The following is an 18,434-nucleotide window of genomic DNA, read 5'->3' on the forward strand; positions in this document are numbered from 1 at the left end:
AAAGGAAACCTTTTTTTAAACTGTTTCCTTCCACACAGCGCTCTGGGTGTGTCTCACTTCGAGGAGGGAGGGCACTGCAAGGCCACCACAGAAGAATGTAGAGCTGCAGTGCCACCTCTCAAAGCCTACCCACAAGTGCACAGACATACAGTTGGTAGCACATCGTCTGCAGAGAACTGCTCCAGAAGAGTTTGCTGTCAGTCAATTCTGCTCATAAGTGAAATCAAGGTAACACATGCAACCGGCTCTGTGGGTGATATATTAAATAAGCTCTGAATTGCGATAAGCATTTATTAGGTAAGTGGCCATAGAATATCTAATTATGAATATTTTGTGTTTTCCAAGGCCTCACTGTAATCTGCAGTTAAGTTACTCTTGCAAGAAAACCAAGATCAGCTTAATTGGGCTAGACTAGAATATAGTTGTCAAGATATAATTGGTCTACATATCTGCAAGCAAACTTTTTCACTTTCCTCATCAAAATGACCCTAGCTTACATATTGTATGTGCAGGCGACACCCAGGGTCCCTGCTGATCCTCAAAAAGTCTTAAAGACATTGAATAGATTCATCTAAAATACAAGGTATTCATTGGCATTAAAATTATTTTTTAAATATTAATTATTTAGTCATCTTTTTCTGACACTGATGAAAAAAAAACAAAGTATGGGTAACATTAAAAATCATAAAAATACACGGAATGCCTCTTGCGTTAACATCACTATAGAGTCATGTTTTATGTTGCAATAAATATTTGAAAAATACAGTAAAATTCCCGCTAACCTTAAGTAATTTTTTTTCCCCTTCAGTATTGGCTACTGTAAAATTGTTCTTAAATTTCTTTCCAGGTGGCATTTTAAAAATAAAAATGCTTAAATCCAACTTTCTAAGCTGTAGAAACCCTGGTTACACCACTTAAAGTATTTGTATACACATGAATGGATTACTAAATGTGCCTACCAGACAGGCCACCCCTGGCTTTCACTGTAAAAATGTCACTCAAATTAACATGTACAGACCAGAAGATACTCAAAATGACCACAAAGAGATGAAAAGGAACTGCAAAGGGACATAAATGTTTTTTTTAAAATAACCCATGTGATGGGAGAAGCAGTTGGCCACCATTCAAAAATGTTTGGACACCCCTGCTTTAAAGAGACCAAAATAAATACAAACACAAAATGACTACAAAGATACAAAAAAGACAAAATCACCACTCAGAGACAAGAAAATGACTATGAAGTGACACAAAACCACAAAATTATGCAAAACCACTGCAAAGACATGTCAAACCAACACAAAGTCTGTGTGTCTTTGCCTGTGTAGATGAGGTGGTTGGGCCCTTTTGCATACCTGTTCCCAGGGGCCCATTGTCTTTAACCTGCCCATGCATTTAGAGGAGGAACTATATATTCAGCAGACACTCCATTTATATGTGCAGGAGACATCAGTCAATTTGAAAAATATTTATTGACAGAGAAACAGAATTATATATAAGTCTCTTATATATAAGTTTCTCTTTTCATATTTTTTCAACCACTGAAGAGTGAGTTATGTTATATATATATATATATATATATATATATATATATATATGTGTGTGTGTGTGTGTGTGTGTGTGTGTGTGCATGATCATATCAGCACGTGGGTATCAACAGATATTGGCCTTAAAATTAAACTATCAGAATTGGCCAGCGTGGTCATTTCTGCTGATATCACAATTTATTTTTTTTTCTCAGTAACAAAGTGAACATGTACAAAACTTTAACCCTAAATTGAAGTATGTTTATTATTTGCACATTAAATGAATAAAACATACATAGAAAAGCCTTGTATTTTAAGTATGTCTCCATCTGCTGGTCGGTGGGCCATTATAATAAAAGTATAAAAGTATAATGCTCCCTTTTTAGATATTTGTGTGTGTGTGTGTGTGTGTGTGTGTGTGTGTGTGTGTGTGTACTGATGAAATCACACCGCAACTACCCTATATTTTGATAAATAACCTTAAGTAGATAATTGGATAATTGGTAGATACTTGTCAAGTTAGAAATGGATGGATATATAGATATGTATATCGATAAGACTCAAGCTGTAGGTCCAGCTGACCATCGATGCATTCCTTACCTGCCGAAAAAAACACATAAAGCTGGGGAGTAACGTTTTACATGACGTCTCAACAGAAAATGATCAGCAATGCTCAAAATGTGAAATATCGCGACACGTGTGACGTCAAGCCCTTGAGGCGAACGCGCCGTGGTTTCGACTAGAATCGGGAAACAACCTCCACCGACCTTCCTTTCATTCCCGTAATCCGTCTGCGTAGGGTGTGCTCCGGAGCTAGTCTCGGCACACATTTTATTATTATGAAACAAACCAAAAGCTAGAGAGCACACGCAGACATATTTTTTTAAGAAAAATAAAAATCGGTGAAGCAGGATTTCATTTGCCAACCCAAGCAACGCGAAGAAGACGCAGCCTTCGATAAAAGAACGAAAAGACGGAAACGAGAAGAACGCTAGCGAGCCGAGCAGTTAGCATCATTGTTGAAAGCGTGGGTGATTAACGTTAGCTAGTTATATTGTTAACCACGTATTTCTCCCTTTGAAGGGCTTTGTCATTCTAGTCAATATTGTAAATGATAACATTTGTTTCGTTTACTGTCGGCAGTTAACCGTTTTAACTGACTGTGAGAGACTACATATTCAAAATTGTGAAGACTGCGAGCCACATCGGTTAGGCCACGCTCCGACATTTTGCTAACCAACTAGCCCACGTTGCTAACTGGTAAGATAGCTAGTAAATGTGTCAGCGCTCATTTTTGTGAAGCTATTGAAGAGACCGAGAAAAAACTCTCTTTATATAGGAGGGTGGTACTGATTGTCGACCAAATTTCTAGCTAATATAATCTTACAGTGATCGTATTGCCTGTGAGCACGCGCCGCCAGTAATGAATCCCAGCGCGCCTAGCTATCCAATGGCGTCCCTCTATGTGGGGGACCTGCATCCAGACGTTACCGAGGCCATGCTCTACGAAAAATTCAGCCCGGCTGGGCCCATCCTGTCCATCAGAGTGTGCAGAGACATGATCACCCGCCGATCCCTCGGATATGCCTATGTCAACTTCCAGCAGCCCGCTGATGGTAAGTTTACCATAACCTGGATTAGCATCTGCTAATACAGCTAACCAATGTGGCACCACCTGACTCCATTTTGATCATGTAACGTTTCAAGCCATGTTACAGTTTTTCTGTAAGTGTCACTATTCGGGTTTTGTCAACGTTTTAATGTGACGCAATAACAGATTAACATGTTATACACTGCTCCCATTTTAGGTCTCTGCTTCAGAATTGTCTTAAAGTAAATATATGGTATCTTTAAGTAAACTTCAAGGCCCACACGAATAATCACGATCTTAAACTAAACACGACAAATTGGAGATGAAGCACCAGTATAGATGCTACTGGACCAGATTAAATTAAGGAACGAGACAGAATTACTGGAATTTTTGTCACCCCATTGATAAAAACTACAGTTTTGGAGTGAATATGGCTTTGACATGATAAAGCATTTGCCCAGAAGCTCAAGCAAACCATAAAACGTCATCTGACAGTCACCATTGCAGAGATGGATGCTCATAAAATAAAGCAGGAAACGATGGAAGAGCTTTAAGTAAAAAATGTTTAGGCAAGATCTTGAAATTGGCATCTGTAGGTACATTCATGCACCCTGTTATCTGTCCCAGATTACTGTAAAACTCATTTGATGTAATTTGGATGTTATTAAAAGTATTGAGCCCATCTAAAAACAATAGCTTCTGGCTTTATTTGGTAAAATCAATCAATCAGACCTCCATGCATGTTTACACTCATGGAAAACTGTAATAAATATATTGCTATTAGCTGTTGTTTTTTGTATTTTTTTTGGTTTTTTTTTTGATAATCTGTGCTGTCAGTCAGTGTTGTACAGTGCTGTGTGATACACTGCTGGAATCATTAACTTCTAAGGGTTGTTTTGAGGGGTTGTTAGTTGTTAGTATGAATTACAGGCTATTTGGAGTGTTATGGGATTGTGTACGAAAGTTTTCCAATGTGTTTTGCATAGTTTGAATTTGTGTGATTATTATGTGGTTTAGGTGGATGTGGTTAAACCAGGTAGCTTGCCGAGATCCACTGTAATCAAACAGTGTTCAGCATGGCCATGTGCTTGCGTGTTTTAGTGTACAAGTAGAACTGAATGTCATCTGCCATTGCTGTTACTTCTGTAGAGGTGCTGGTGTTATTGTAGTTTTCTAAAAACATACCTAACACATGAACCTAGTGTGATCAGAAGTCTTAACATATCTGGGCCTTGTTTCAGCTGAGCGAGCCCTGGACACCATGAACTTTGATGTGATCAAAGGCAGACCCCTCCGCATCATGTGGTCCCAGCGTGATCCCTCCCTGAGGAAGAGTGGAGTGGGCAACATCTTCATCAAGAACCTTGACAAGTCCATTGACAACAAGGCTCTCTATGACACCTTCTCTGCATTTGGAAACATCCTCTCCTGCAAGGTAGGCTGGGCAGCATTCACTCTGTCTGCCTCTGTTTTTGTGTTTGAGTGTTTTACATACAGACCAGTAGTTTGCATGACTAAAGATCGCACCAGGTTGAAACCGATTGTGTTTGGGTTTTTTAAATGCATGGTGTTTGGGATTGTTTTGACATGCTCAAATCTCCCTTTTCCAAGGTGGTTTGTGATGAAAATGGCTCAAAGGGTTACGGCTTTGTGCACTTTGAGACCCACGAGGCTGCTGAGCGGGCCATTGAGAAAATGAATGGCATGTTGCTCAATGACAGAAAAGTGTAAGTGGGACTACAATTACTCTTGTATAAATAAGTATTTGGGTGTTGGATTAACATGTGAATTTTTTGTCTAACCAACATTTGTGTTTAACTGCATCTTGTCCACAAACCCATCTCCAATCATACCCATTGTCCTTTTGGTTTTCATACAACCACATTTCGAGTGGCAATTAGGCCAAGTTTTAAACATCTTACAGCATTATACATAGTGAACATTTTGTCTGATGTTTTGTAATAATTTAAAGTTTTATTGTAATCTTGAGCCATGGGAAGCAGCACAGTTAATGCCTCAAGAAACATATATGAACTCCAAAGTTGATTAAAATTGTGAAGGGTGCCTGCTAGCTCACCCAGTGTACAAAGGCTGTGCACCTGTCGCAGCGGTCAGAGGTTTGATTCCAATCCTGGCCCCTTGCTGCATGTCACCCCCTGTCACACTTAAGCTGTCCTGTCAAATAAAGGCCAAAAAAGCTATAAAAAAACCCCCAAAAATTGTGGTCACATTTTCTCTGCAGTCCACTTAACTCAATTTGACTTGTTACCAGAGCCTGTATTACCATTGTATCACAATGCATCCTCTTCAGGGCTGTTAGCATTTTCCAGTTTGACAGGTTAAGAATCAAAGTGCGTCCCACTCTGCAACTACTTGTGGATGAGACTTGTTGTCTATCTGAATGATTTGGTCAGTGAAGTCAAACTAAAAACAAACAAACAGAAACAGCTTGGGCAGCACTTCGGGGTTATCCAAAGATATTTCAGCAAAACCACTGGAAAATCTTGGTAATGAAGGAGTTGTCTGGTTCGTGTGATGTGTTCCAATATTTTAATTTTGCTCAACAGATTTGTGGGACGCTTCAAGTCACGCAAAGAGAGGGAGGCTGAGCTTGGGGCACGTGCCAGAGAGTTCACCAATGTTTACATCAAGAACTTTGGGGAGGACATGGATGATGAGAAGCTGAAGGAGTTGTTTGGCAAATATGGTAAGACAACAAAACAACTTTAGAAACACAACATGTTCACAATTCAGCATGCTACCAGTGTGAATCTGCATAAAATGTGTTTATAAGCTGTTGTATTTTGCAGGACCCTCACTCAGTATCCGCGTCATGACTGATGAGAGCGGCAAATCCAAGGGATTTGGCTTTGTCAGCTTCGAGAGACATGAAGATGCACAGAAGGTCAGGATTGACTCCTGGTTCTTTTCTTAGGGGACACTGCCCCTTCATATAAATCTAAATTTTCCCCTGTACCTCTGTTGACGATATGAACATGGCTCCTGCTCCGTTAGATTCAGTGGTATGTTGCTTATTTTGCTGCAGGCTGTGGACGACATGAATGGTAAAGAACTGAATGGCAGGCAGGTGTATGTGGGCCGCGCGCAGAAGAAAGGGGAGCGCCAGAATGAGCTCAAGCGTAAATTTGAGCAGATGAAACAGGATCGCATGACCAGATACCAGGTTTGTTGGACTGCTTTTCCATTGAAACGATATCATTCTGCAGACACCACTGCGCCATTTTAAAGGGCCACCCTCATAAGTAAAAGGTTTAAATCACACTGTCATTTTCCGTACACCAGGGCGTCAATCTGTATGTGAAAAACCTGGATGATGGTCTAGATGACGAGCGCCTGCGTAAAGAGTTCTCTCCATTCGGAACTATCACAAGTGCTAAGGTAAATACTACCATTCTTACTTGTGATTTTAATGTTTAATAGCTTGATTGCAAATTAATGTTGATTGAATGTAATTTTATGGTGAGTAAGAAGATTGTTATTTATAATGCTAATAATCCTCTCCCATAGGTGATGATGGAGGGTGGTCGCAGCAAAGGCTTTGGCTTCGTGTGCTTCTCCTCCCCAGAGGAGGCCACTAAAGCTGTAACGGAGATGAATGGGCGTATTGTTGCCACAAAGCCACTGTATGTGGCCCTGGCCCAGCGCAAAGAGGAGCGCCAGGCCCACCTGACCAACCAGTACATGCAGAGGATGGCCACAGTCCGCGCAGTGCCCAACCCTGTCCTCAACCCATATCAGCCTGCCCCACCCTCAGGCTATTTCATGGCGGCTATACCTCAGGTGAGTGTCCCACTGCTTCGGCCAACATTTGACATGCTGTTTAGCATATTTCAGTAGTTTGTTGCAACCTCTTGGCTTGAAATCCAGCCACTTGTCTCTTGTCCACTGCGCAGTACAACTCAACTCACTCAGTATGGTATTCCATTGACAGAAGTCGTTGACAGTACCACAGATCAGTCAGAGTGTCATCACCAGAATTGTCTCTTGTTGGACAGGCTGTCCTGTATCCTGTGCAAATCCACCTTTTTAAATAGCCATGTTATTGTCAATTGTGACTTAATTTTTTTTCAGATTTTTCAAAACGGTAGCCGGCAAAACCACGCTGTGGTCAGTTAGTAACGTGCTGATGTTGCTCTGTGTGGGATCGAAGATGATGTCATAGCAGTTTTATTGGCGTTACTGTAACAGTCAACTAAGAATCCCACCTTCATTGACGGCGTACCATTGGCAGTGGTAAAAGAAATACATTTATGGATTTCTTTTACCATCAGTTCAGTTTTTCCCTCAGATTTACATTCTTTTTTTCCATTATGTTCTCTCTCTCTAAATTTGGACGTTTTTTGCGAGTCTGTGAATTCAGCACAGATGGAAGTTGTCCTTTTTTTTCCCATCTGCGGCAGTTGGAAGAGTTTTGGTGATTAATTGATCTATTGATCCAGTCAGCGCTGATCAGATCGATTGAGAGGAGCACCTGCTGCATAGGTGAACTAAAGATCCAGCTCTTTATGTAAGCTCTGTGTTTGGATGCAGTGAATATCCAAATAGTATATATATTCCAATAGCGCTTCACATGGACAGTCCAGCTCCAAAAATATAATTTTTCTTTGAGGTTTTAATCATGGCAGGCCTCCACAAATAAATTAATGTTTGGTAAACACAGCTGGTGACAAAAGTGAGTCAGGTCGAGCTGCAGCATGCAGGGGAAATGAGGCACTATTTAAATGTACTCATGTATTGTGTTTGGAATTAGAATCACTGGTGTAAACTGATGGTTGTAGGGAAATGGGTAATAGAAAAACAGTGTCACAAATCTTTGGCTCAAAGAGAGCATATAATGATAAATCTACGTCTCCGTCCTTCTCAGGCCCAGAACCGTGCTGCATACTACTCCGCCAACCAGCTGGCCCAGCTCCGCCCCAGCCCCCGTTGGGCCACTCAAGGAGTGCGTCCTCAGCGTAAGTAGAGGCATTGTTTCACACCTGATTCTATTGGATTTGACTAATCAATAGTTTGGCCATTCTGTTCATTATTGGACAGAGTCATGCTGTGGATGGACTGGAAATCAGCTCCAGTGTTAAAATAACTTCAGTTATGAACATCTTATGTTTTGGCTTCTTCCATCAGATTTCCAAAATATGCCCAACGCTATGCGCCCATCAGCTCCCAGGCCTCAGACCTTTAACACCATCCGTCCCACCGCCACCACCAACACCCAGGTCCCGCGCATGATGGCCTCCCAGCGTATGCGTGAGTATTTCAGCTTTCAGGACACGGGATCTGCTTTTTTTGTTTCTTTCCACTGTTTCTGAATCACTTGATGCCGTTTTAATGACATGCTCTTTTTAACCTCCCTCCCCCCAGCCACCCAGGCCCTCAGCCAACGCCCTGCCAGTGCTTCAGCCACCGCCGCCCCAGTGCGTGCCATGCCCCAATACAAATACGCTGCTGGCGTGCGCAACCCCCAGCAGCACATGGCCTCCCAGCCACAGGTCACCATGCAGCAGGTGGGTGCTCCATTTCTTGATCACAATCAAGAGCTGGAAAATGAACATTGTTGTATTGATAAACACAGGTGTCACAAAATCCTTCAGAAATGTGCCTTTTAACTACATCTACTGAAACAAAATTTGGGCTAGTTGCACCTGGTCAGGGCATGATTGACAAGATGGGGCCTGAATAGGCCATTTACTGAAACCAAAAAATAATCTTGAAAATGTGATTTATGACAAATAATTGTTAATGGAATCTTTTTAAAAAGGCTCAGACATGCCACGAGCAGTAGCTAGGATATGACAAGCAGCAGAAGAAAATCTGAGTCTGAATCTGCACACTCGTGACAATGTCCAGCACAAGGCTTTCAGTCAGCCATTTATGCTGTATAGAAATAAGTTGTGATAATTACTCAGCAGTAGTACTTGTACTGTCTCATTTTTTAACTAAATCTCGTTTCCTTCTTTAGCCCGCTGTCCACGTCCAAGGACAGGAGCCCCTGACTGCCTCCATGCTGGCTGCGGCCCCTCCTCAGGAACAGAAGCAGATGCTGGGTCAGTGCATCATTTTCTCAGAGATTTACAGGGAATTTGCATGAACTGTTTCAAACATTTAAATCAGCGGTGTCCAAACTTTTTTTCCCCAAACGGGTGGCCAGATCAGATAATGTGAAAATACCCACGGGCCTTTTTTTAAAATATAAATGCAAACAGGACAAACAGTATCGGTCCTCTCTGTTGACACTTCTGTGCTGTGGCCATTTCTGTTAGAATAACCAGTATTGTGTGGCGAGCCACATATTGAGAGTCCAGCCGATGGTCCGTTAAAATCTGTCCAGATGCCAACCGGTTCCGTATGGAGTTTGGACATGCCTGATATAAATAATATGACTAACTAATTTGACACATTAAAGAGAATACTTCCAAAAAAATTTTAGAAAGGAATAGCAAAATTAATAGAAAAACATCCACATCCACACAGTGTCATTTATCCAGTGGTATGCTCAGTACTACCAAACACGTGCTTTTTACTAAAAGCTTGCCATTTGAAACGGTTTTCTTCAGAAATTCAAGGTAACACAGGGTGATTTGTTTACAGATTAGTATTTCATAAACGTGGAGCGACATCACTTTTCATGTGATGCTTTCAGACACCTTTCACCTTTTTAAACCTTTGAACTCAAAGCAAACTGGTGTGATTTCTTTCAAATGCATGGGGGAAAAAGGCAATGAGCAACTTAGTAAGAAATAATTGGATTTAGAAAATGATTTTTTGAAAAAAAACAAACAAAAAAACAATGGTATATGTCTAGGAAAAAACTATGCTTGTAATTATCTTAATTTCATATATATGTAATTTAAATAATCATTAGAGCATTTTAAGTACTTTTTCCCATGTCATTTTCTTGATTTCTTGTTTCTTCTCCCTATTCAGATTTTTTTTTTTAGATAAGTGATTTTCTTGTACTTCTTACTAATGTCTTGGTAATTTTTGGGATAATTTCCTCTCTCATTGAACTTAACATAGTTGTTGACTGTTTCTCTTCCTTCAGGTGAGCGTCTGTTCCCCCTGATCCAGAGCATGCACCCCAGCCTGGCAGGCAAGATCACGGGTATGCTGCTGGAGATCGACAACTCCGAACTCCTCCACATGCTCGAGTCCCCCGAGTCGCTGCGCTCAAAGGTCAGTTAATGTTTAATCTGTTAGATGTGGCCTTGATTATTTTCTCCTTAATCTTTGTCACTCTCAATGAACATGGCTGGTTGAGTCATAATGCTTCACATGCAGCGCTTCATTGAGTGTTTTCTGTTTTCAGGTGGATGAGGCTGTCGCTGTGCTTCAGGCCCACCAGGCCAAGGAGGCTGCTCAGAAGTCTACCACTCCTGCTGGTGTTCCCAGTGTCTAAGGTGTGTGCGCACAGGCATTTTCTTTCTTTCTTCTTTCTTTCTTATCATATAAGATAACTCGTATAAAGTGAAAAAACACAGTAGGTTTTGTAAGTAAATGAAGTGCAGTGCAAGCATCAATATTCTTTCTTTCTTTTTGTCTTCCAGATTGAGCGTTTTGAAACCTGCTTCACCGATGGAAAAAGAGAAAAAAATATTAAACATTGAAAAACCTAAAACTCTGAAAACATCGCAAAATGATAAATTATTTCTTAAAAAAAGAAGAGAACTTATTGAATCTGCCGGGTCTAGAGACGGTTTGACTAGACCTTGATCATAAACAAAAATTTGTTGAAAAAAAAAAAGCAAAATAGAGAAAAAAAAAATTGAGATTATAAATCTGAATGCATTCCTCTGTTTTATGTCATTTTACTGTGTCAGTGCTCAGAATATCAGCCATGTTAAGGAAGGTGGTTGCTGAGTATTTTGAAAGGTGATTTGTATTGTAAACTGCGGGCTGTAATAAATTCTCATTCGAAATTCACGCCTCCATTTAATTTTTCAGTTATCTCTTCAAAGATTTATTTATACCTGTAAACAGGAGGGCAAATGTTTTCTTGAGAGCTTGTGTTGAACCCCTTGAAACCTCAGCAAAGACGCTTCATTTCTTTCAAAAACATGGGACAAAGGCAACGAGCAACAGAAAAGGAAATGACCCCAAAAAATGTAAGATATTAGTAAAACACTACAAGAAAATTAGCACAAATAAACAACAGGAACAAGACCAAAAAATATTGCATACAAGTTACAACAGTTGTGCAAAAATAGTGTTAAATATACAATTACGATAAACAGAAATACAATTTTCCTGTTTTTAAATATAATTTTATAGATCTAAATATCTTGCACTTTGCGGGACATTTCTTGCCATGTTGCTCATTTATTTAATTTTTTCCCCCCATGTTTTGGTTAGAGAGGTTTAGATGTGTTTGAAAGGTGTCTAAACGCAGCACAAGAAAGGGTGAGTTGATCCATGTTTCAAAGGGTTAATGTTCATGTATCGATTGTATCGCACAAAAAGGAAGTATTGTTGTCTTCCACCAGGTGTCGCTGTCATTCAGTGTTAGCAGATAACACCTCTTAGAATTTGTTTTTTTTTTTCTATGTACAAAGTGTGCTCAGGCATACTGTACAATATACAGCAAGATATTAATATGCTCTTGTGTTGTTCAGTTCTTACTGTAGACATATAAATCATCATAATTAAAGGACTGCATGGTGTGCTGCCCTGAGCCATGTTGATGATCCTCAGTATTGACAGAAAGTCAAACAGCTCTGCATTACATGAAACTTTAAAAAATAATATACATTAATATTATTTTCTACTTTCATTTAGTTAATTTTTCAACCAACATCAGTCCTAATCTTAAATATTAAATATTCATTAAAAGTAAGCGTAAGATTTTCACTCTTTAAATGGCATGTTTTGTTACAATGCTGCTGTATTTTTAGATTTCATAAAGTATTTTCTATACTACTAAAGGCAAAGAAGTTTTTTGGGGGGGATATGCCAATGATTTGCAGCGACATTGATTGTGACAGTGCACCTTAGTTGAATTAGCATGTATTTTCTCCATACGTCATATATGGTAAAGATGATGTCATCAGGTTGAAAATTGTAAAAATGACAAATTCTGTTACAAAAGCCCAGAATGACACCCAGAAATAATACAATGCATGTTTTTATGAATTGATGGCTGTGGGATCAAAAATTACACTTTGAACAGGTCTCAGGGGTGCATTTTTTGCACTTAACAGTATAAATGTAACAATTTCGTTACTTTGTTTTAAAATGTTTAAAACATTTATTTTTTGTTAATGTCAAAAAAATAAACCAATTTGTTAAGGTTTCCAAGGATTAACTATTGCAGCGTGCCAGCCATTCCCCGGTCCCTACTTTCAGAGAGGGCACTGTGCCCTTCAGCAGGCATTTGTCCTCTGTCCTCCGTTTACATTCGTTTTTGTCATCTGTTTATTGTATCTGTCTCTCAGCCTCTACAGTTTTTCCTACTGTGCTAACTCTGTTTATGTTCTTCCACTTAAAATAGTCCACCGTCATATCTGTGAAAGAGAAGAGTTGATTCTTCCAACCAGAGCTGTACAATGTTTTGTATATTTTGTCTACAATGTCTCAGAACTGATGGAGCCTGAATGTGTCAAAAGGACAAGGCGGACAGGCCTCGCAGGGACAGTGTAACTGCTGTTTTGTCTCATATTCATGGGGAACATGACATGCTGTTGACCCTTTTGAATACAGAAGATTTGAGATGCGTTTGGCTTAAAAAATACCAAAACTCATGCACTATGCTGCCTTATAACCTGAGAACACTGCAGTAAAAGCAAATTCAGCTTTTTTTCTTTTGACACTTTATTTATAAAGGCTTTTCCACATTATTCCTTATTCAGACTTTGGAAAAACAGGAAGTCACAGGAGAGACAGTTGTAGTTGAAATCGGTCTCTGGTGTGTCTTCTCCAACTGAGCTTTTGATCATTAGAGAATCCTTTTTGTGTTTGTGTTTGTGCTTTTATCACATCTCCATCCAATGCTTTCTCGACTGACTTCACTCGATTATTGGACCAACAGCCCATTTAATATATCACCACAGTGTCCAACATTTATAGGGGCAAGCAGTCCCGGGCTCAAGATCAGCCCTCGTTTAAGATGGATCTATGTGGACATATTTTAACCCTTTGAAATCTGAGCAAATTGGATTGACTTCTTTCAAAAGCATGGGAAGAACATGATGAGCAGCAAGAGAAGAAATGCCCCCCCCCCCCAAAAAAACTGAAATTACCTGGAAGTTGGTTAAAAAAAAAACCCAAACAAACAAAAAAGGATTTCAAAAAAAGGCAAACACGACTCTGTGAGAAGTGCGTAAAAAATCTATAATTCTCTAGCAAATTTGATGTAATTATGATGAATATTAATTTTTTTTCTCTCACTTCACTAACACTTAACCCTCTGGTTTATTTAACCCTTTGAAACCTGAGCACATTGGCTTGGTTTCTTTAAAAAAAATGGGGAGGAAGGTTATGAGCAATGAAAGAATAAATAACCCGTAAATTAGCAAGAAATTAGTAAAAAGTGCAAGAATTGTGCCAGTTGTTTTTTTTTAAAGAAAGAAAAACAAGACTTGGCAAAAAATGCTTAAAATGTACATAATTCTGTAACAGAATTTAAAATATGTAATAATATGTAATTACAATAATTATAAATGTAGGTTTTTTTCCCTCTCACTTTACTAGCACTTAACTCTGCCATTTATGTAACTTTCTGAAACCTGAGCAAATTGGTTTGATTTCTTCCAAAACATGGGAAGAAGGCAATGAACAACAAAAGACGAAATGACTGAAAAAAAAGAAATTAGTAAAAGTATCATAAAACTACCTGAAATTTATAAATACATACATACATTTATTTAAAAAATTAAAAAGTGAATTAGAAATGACCTGAAAAAGTGTTTAAAAATGATCATACATTTTAGCATAATTTTAAATATTTAACTATGATGATTATAAATGTAGTTTTCCCAAGCTTTTTTTTTCTTTTTTCCTTAGACATTTTTCCCTAGCATATTTTCAAAAATACTATTCTAAATCTGCTGATTTCTTGCAATTTGTGGAACATTCCTGGCCATGTTGCTCATTTTCTTTTTCCCCCATATTTTTGAATGAAATCACATCAATATGCTCAGAGCTCAGTGGTTTAAATACTTGTGAAAAGTGTCTGAAAGCAGCACAAGAAAAGTGATGTCGCGCCCGGTTTCAGAGGGTTTTAAATCATGATACAGTCAGTGGCTGACCCAAAACAACTTTCCACAAGGGATTCATTAGATTATCCAGCTCTGAGTCTCATGGTGTTTGTTTACATCACTTTTTGGCTCACAGGGGGACGTTTTTGTGTAAACATCTTTCACACTACAGTTAGACTGCAATGTTGTGTGTTGTGTAGGATATAGTTGTGCACTTTGGTAAATACACGATGCATGTATGTTGTGTTCGCCCTCTGACCTGCATCTATTTTACAAAGAACCCTCAGCTTACCCTAGATTCCTGCTATCACATGATTTCCACAGTCTGGTTCAGGCTGCTGCTTGTTTTGGTCAGCTTGCTCCTTAATTAGGTTGTTTGCTACAATTAAAAAGAGTGTTTCGAATATGTTTGTGAATGTATGAGCGGCAGTAATAATCATAGGTGCAAAATTACACCACTTCCTCTTGTGTCCCTTTAAATAATGATAAACACACAGTGAGCTATCATGTAATCCTCTCTAGCTTGGATTAGATTTGTCTGTCTGGAGTCCCTGCCTGCCAGTCCATCAACAAAATCTTTCATGTGCTGTATAAATGTCTGCCTACGTGGAATCAAACCAGATTGAAAATATTTTTTTCCTAATATTTTGGCTGTTCCTATGATGCAAAGAAAGTCATTGATGAGACATGAGTGAGCTCAGTGCCTGATTTGATTTAATTTGTTTTATTGCACTCTAGTGAGCCTACATCAGCTCACTTTGTTCTCCCAGGCTTAATGATATTATTTTTTAATGGATTTTATGAGGGGCTGTTTATTTAACCCGATGTATGATCAGGATAAATAAACATATGATATACAGTATATAACCAGTTGCTATTGACAGAGACAGACATCAAGCCTTATATGCCTTGAGGATTACTAATTTTTAGAATTTTTTCTAAATGTAAAAGAATTTTCTTGACAAGGGACTGTTCATTATTTATGAGGAGGGAGGGAAAACAAAAGACTGAATCACATATAAGCCCTGGGGAAGGACTTGTGTTTTTTAATTTGTCCCAGGGAAGGGACATAGGACTTTAAAAAGTTGTATTTTGTATTTATTTTAAATACCCTCTGAGCCCCAAAACCTGCAAGGAGGTCTGAAAGACCACAAAATCACCAAAATTACAGCATTTATCATAGCCAGAAACTGTTAAAAAACAACAACAACAACAAAAAGGAACATAAAAGTTATATCTCACTGATATTTATTCCATATTTCTCATTTACAGCTGGATGAAAAATATTTGTAGCTTGTAGCAGGGAGGGCAAGATAAAGTGAAATGACAAAGTCACATCCGGCCCCCTCCCTCCTTTGATTAATTACAAACAGGCCCTAAGTAACATACTGTGCTGTGTGGGAAAGAAATAGGAATAATTACCAGCAGCCAGCTGGGGTAAGTGTTTGAGAGGAGTTGAGTACTGATAATCTTCACTTTGGTGATAATACTAATACTACTATTACTACTACTGCTGCTGCTATTACTATTACTACTTCTGCTACTACTACTACTACTACTACTACTGCTGCTACTAATAATAACAATAATAATGATAGTGAATGATAATGATATTATTATGATTTATTATTATTGCCAAAATAACAGCATTTATCTCTGCCAGAAACAGGAAAAGTATAACAACAACAACAATAATAATAATGCTGTTGTTGTTATTATTGTTGTTATTATTATCGTTATCCCCCAGTGTAAACCTGCAAGTACACAAACAAAAGAATAGAAAAATTATAAAAGTAGGTTAGTACTAAATAAAAGTCTGATATTTAGGAATGTAATAATAATAATACTTTCATACTACTACTACTACTAATAATAAATATTATCATTATTATTAGTAGTAGTATTATTACTATTGTTGTTGTTGATCTCATCATTGTTAGTATCATTATTATTTGTAGTATTAATCCATTTTACAGATTAAACATAAACTGTCTTGGAAATAAACCAAACGTAACCTTCATCGCGGTAGAACCCTCAAGCCTGTGAAATTTAGATCAAATCTCGCGATGAGATTTGAATTTCTGAGCTATAACGAGAACAGTGAACAACAGAGGGAGCTCTGTGGGAGCTGTTGTCGTTCGAAACGGAACGGATAGGTGGGACCGAAGACAGAGGAAAATAAGTGCTAGTAGCAGTGGGGAAGTCATCTACAGCACTACACCGGGACCACAAATTAATTGACTTGAAAACGTTTTAGGAAGGCAGGACGTCTCCTTTCGTCTCCGTTACTGTCTGCGGAACAAGTGTCACCAGCAACAGACGGTATGTTCTCATCGTTTCTAGCTAACCTTGCTAGCCAGCTGCTAACGCTCGCTGTGTTTGGTAGTTAACGTTAGCTGGATGGCTCTCTGGTTATCGTCAGGAATGCAAGCTGAAAGCCATGGGACATTTTTAGTGGCTCATAGCTATATTTTGCTAACGTCATGTGCCCTAATTTCTGTCTTGACACGTGTATCAAATTGTGATAATTCTTGAGCTGACGTAAACTGACATTAAACACAATGAACTAACGTTATCTCGCTAACCTAGCTATCAATTGAGAAGTCGGAGACAAGGAACAGGAGTTGACACAACTGTTGGCATTGTCATTACTTTTCAGATCATAACAGCTGCTTATCATAACGTTATTTGAGTTCTAGACTTACACGTGTAGTCAGTCAAAGACGTTAAATTGTTTATAAGCAGCGTTAAGTACTGCAGTTCTGTGCTCAACTTTGGCAGCAGGGCTGATTTGCTTGTGACTGCCATGACTAGAAAGCAGCAAGAGAACAAAGTTTTGATTTTGTATGAGGGTTTTGTGAAGTCGTGTCTTTGACTAGGTAAAGTGTTACTGGTAGGGATATGTGTTTCTTGTAAATTTAAGAAATGTCTGCTGGGATGCCAGATGCTTGATGCTTCTTAATTTTTTCTAAAAAAAGAGAAAATTATAAGAGTGTTTGAGCTTATGTTATTCTTTTGTATCGCTGGGTTTGTCAGGTGACATGCAGATTACTTTGTCTCGACCTTTGATGCTTTTTATAATATCTGCCAATCTAAGATAAAGACAGTGACCACCACTCATTCAGTGCAGATAATAGCACAGAAAATGCAAATATGGATAAGTAGCTTTAGAGTGATGAAGGCTAGACATGTTACTAGCAGTAAAGATGTGAAATAGTTACTGATAATAGTTGATCGTAAGCGGGAGGATTCATGGTCCTTGAGTCAACCTAATCAGCATATATCAATGATATATCGAAAGCTAAATAAATAGGACTTGGATATTTGTATGCCTGAGACTCGCCTTGACAAATGAAGCTTCAGTTCTTGTGCCATTAATCAACCCATGCCCAAATCTGGAAGAACAAGTCAAGAGCGCCTCTTATTTAATATCCAGGTGAACTATGTCATATTAGTGAATGTATACACAATGTACAGCAGAGTGGAAATTGTGTCTTACTTCCCAAGCAGCCTCCCACTGAAGGTATTCTGTTTTACTTGTCATCCTTGGCTTAAGAAAGACTGAACGCTTGGTCCATACAGTATGTTTTGGCACACTGCAGTTGCCCCATTTTTGCTGTTTGAAGGTGGTGGCAAGGCAGTATGAAACAGATGAAGTATACAGCTACAAGCTGTCATCCTGTGGGTTGTCTTTATTGTGGGAACTAAAGCTCAATCTGTACACTGTTGGGCTATGTGTAGAACTGAGTCCAAATAACATTAAAGAAAACCATAGTGCATTTCTCTCATAGTGACTTCGTCAAGGATGTAAAGTTAAGTTATTTTTAGGATCTGAGGCCTTTTCAATACATCTGTATCTATGTATTTTTGGTGTTAGGTTATATAGCTGGCAATGCTACTACAATCATTTTGAAAAACATAGCCTAAATAATGGGAATTTATCAAAACTGTAGTGTCAAGTGCTTTTGTAACTGCCAAATCAATTCAGTAAGTATTTTTTGGTCTTGTAAAATTGATTGCAATAATAATGACAATGAAACATGCTCTTTTTCTGTCAAATGTAATGTTATATTATGACAGTTTAACTACCCAGTGACACCTGCAGCGAAG

At 38.7% G+C, this 18,434-nt stretch overlaps 2 protein-coding genes across 2 annotated transcripts in view; both read left to right on the forward strand.

Annotated features, from left to right (window-relative positions):
- The first annotated feature begins 2,288 nt into the window (after positions 1–2,288).
- LOC121945542 (polyadenylate-binding protein 1A) lies at positions 2,289–11,051 on the forward strand. The gene is made up of 15 exons (XM_042489771.1): positions 2,289–3,139; positions 4,356–4,549; positions 4,726–4,841; positions 5,682–5,821; positions 5,925–6,019; positions 6,161–6,298; positions 6,418–6,513; positions 6,643–6,915; positions 8,000–8,090; positions 8,260–8,382; positions 8,497–8,639; positions 9,095–9,179; positions 10,178–10,308; positions 10,442–10,532; positions 10,680–11,051. The coding sequence occupies exons 1-14, from the start codon at positions 2,947–2,949 to the stop codon at positions 10,529–10,531; spliced, it is 1,908 nt and encodes a 635-aa protein (XP_042345705.1). The 5' UTR covers positions 2,289–2,946; the 3' UTR covers position 10,532; positions 10,680–11,051.
- A 5,416-nt stretch (positions 11,052–16,467) lies between these two features.
- The window catches only part of rnf19a (ring finger protein 19A, RBR E3 ubiquitin protein ligase), a 38,978-nt gene continuing 37,011 nt past the window's right edge, over positions 16,468–18,434 (forward strand). Inside the window, exon 1 of the mRNA XM_042489826.1 lies at positions 16,468–16,646. The gene's annotated coding sequence lies outside the window, so the exon portion shown is untranslated. The remainder of the gene's footprint in view (positions 16,647–18,434) is intronic.

This window comes from Plectropomus leopardus, chromosome 7 (assembly GCF_008729295.1).
Source record: "Plectropomus leopardus isolate mb chromosome 7, YSFRI_Pleo_2.0, whole genome shotgun sequence".
Classification (NCBI taxonomy): Eukaryota; Metazoa; Chordata; class Actinopteri; order Perciformes; family Serranidae; genus Plectropomus; species Plectropomus leopardus.

Bases quoted from the DNA above. Each gene is read 5' to 3' on its own strand.
- LOC121945542 (XM_042489771.1), top strand. From the start codon at position 2,947: ATGAATCCCAGCGCGCCTAGCTATCCAATGGCGTCCCTCTATGTGGGG. The intron at 5,822-5,924 runs GTAAGACAACAA...TGTATTTTGCAG, and splicing joins GGAGTTGTTTGGCAAATATG to GACCCTCACTCAGTATCCGC. The intron at 8,640-9,094 runs GTGGGTGCTCCA...TTCCTTCTTTAG, and splicing joins CACAGGTCACCATGCAGCAG to CCCGCTGTCCACGTCCAAGG.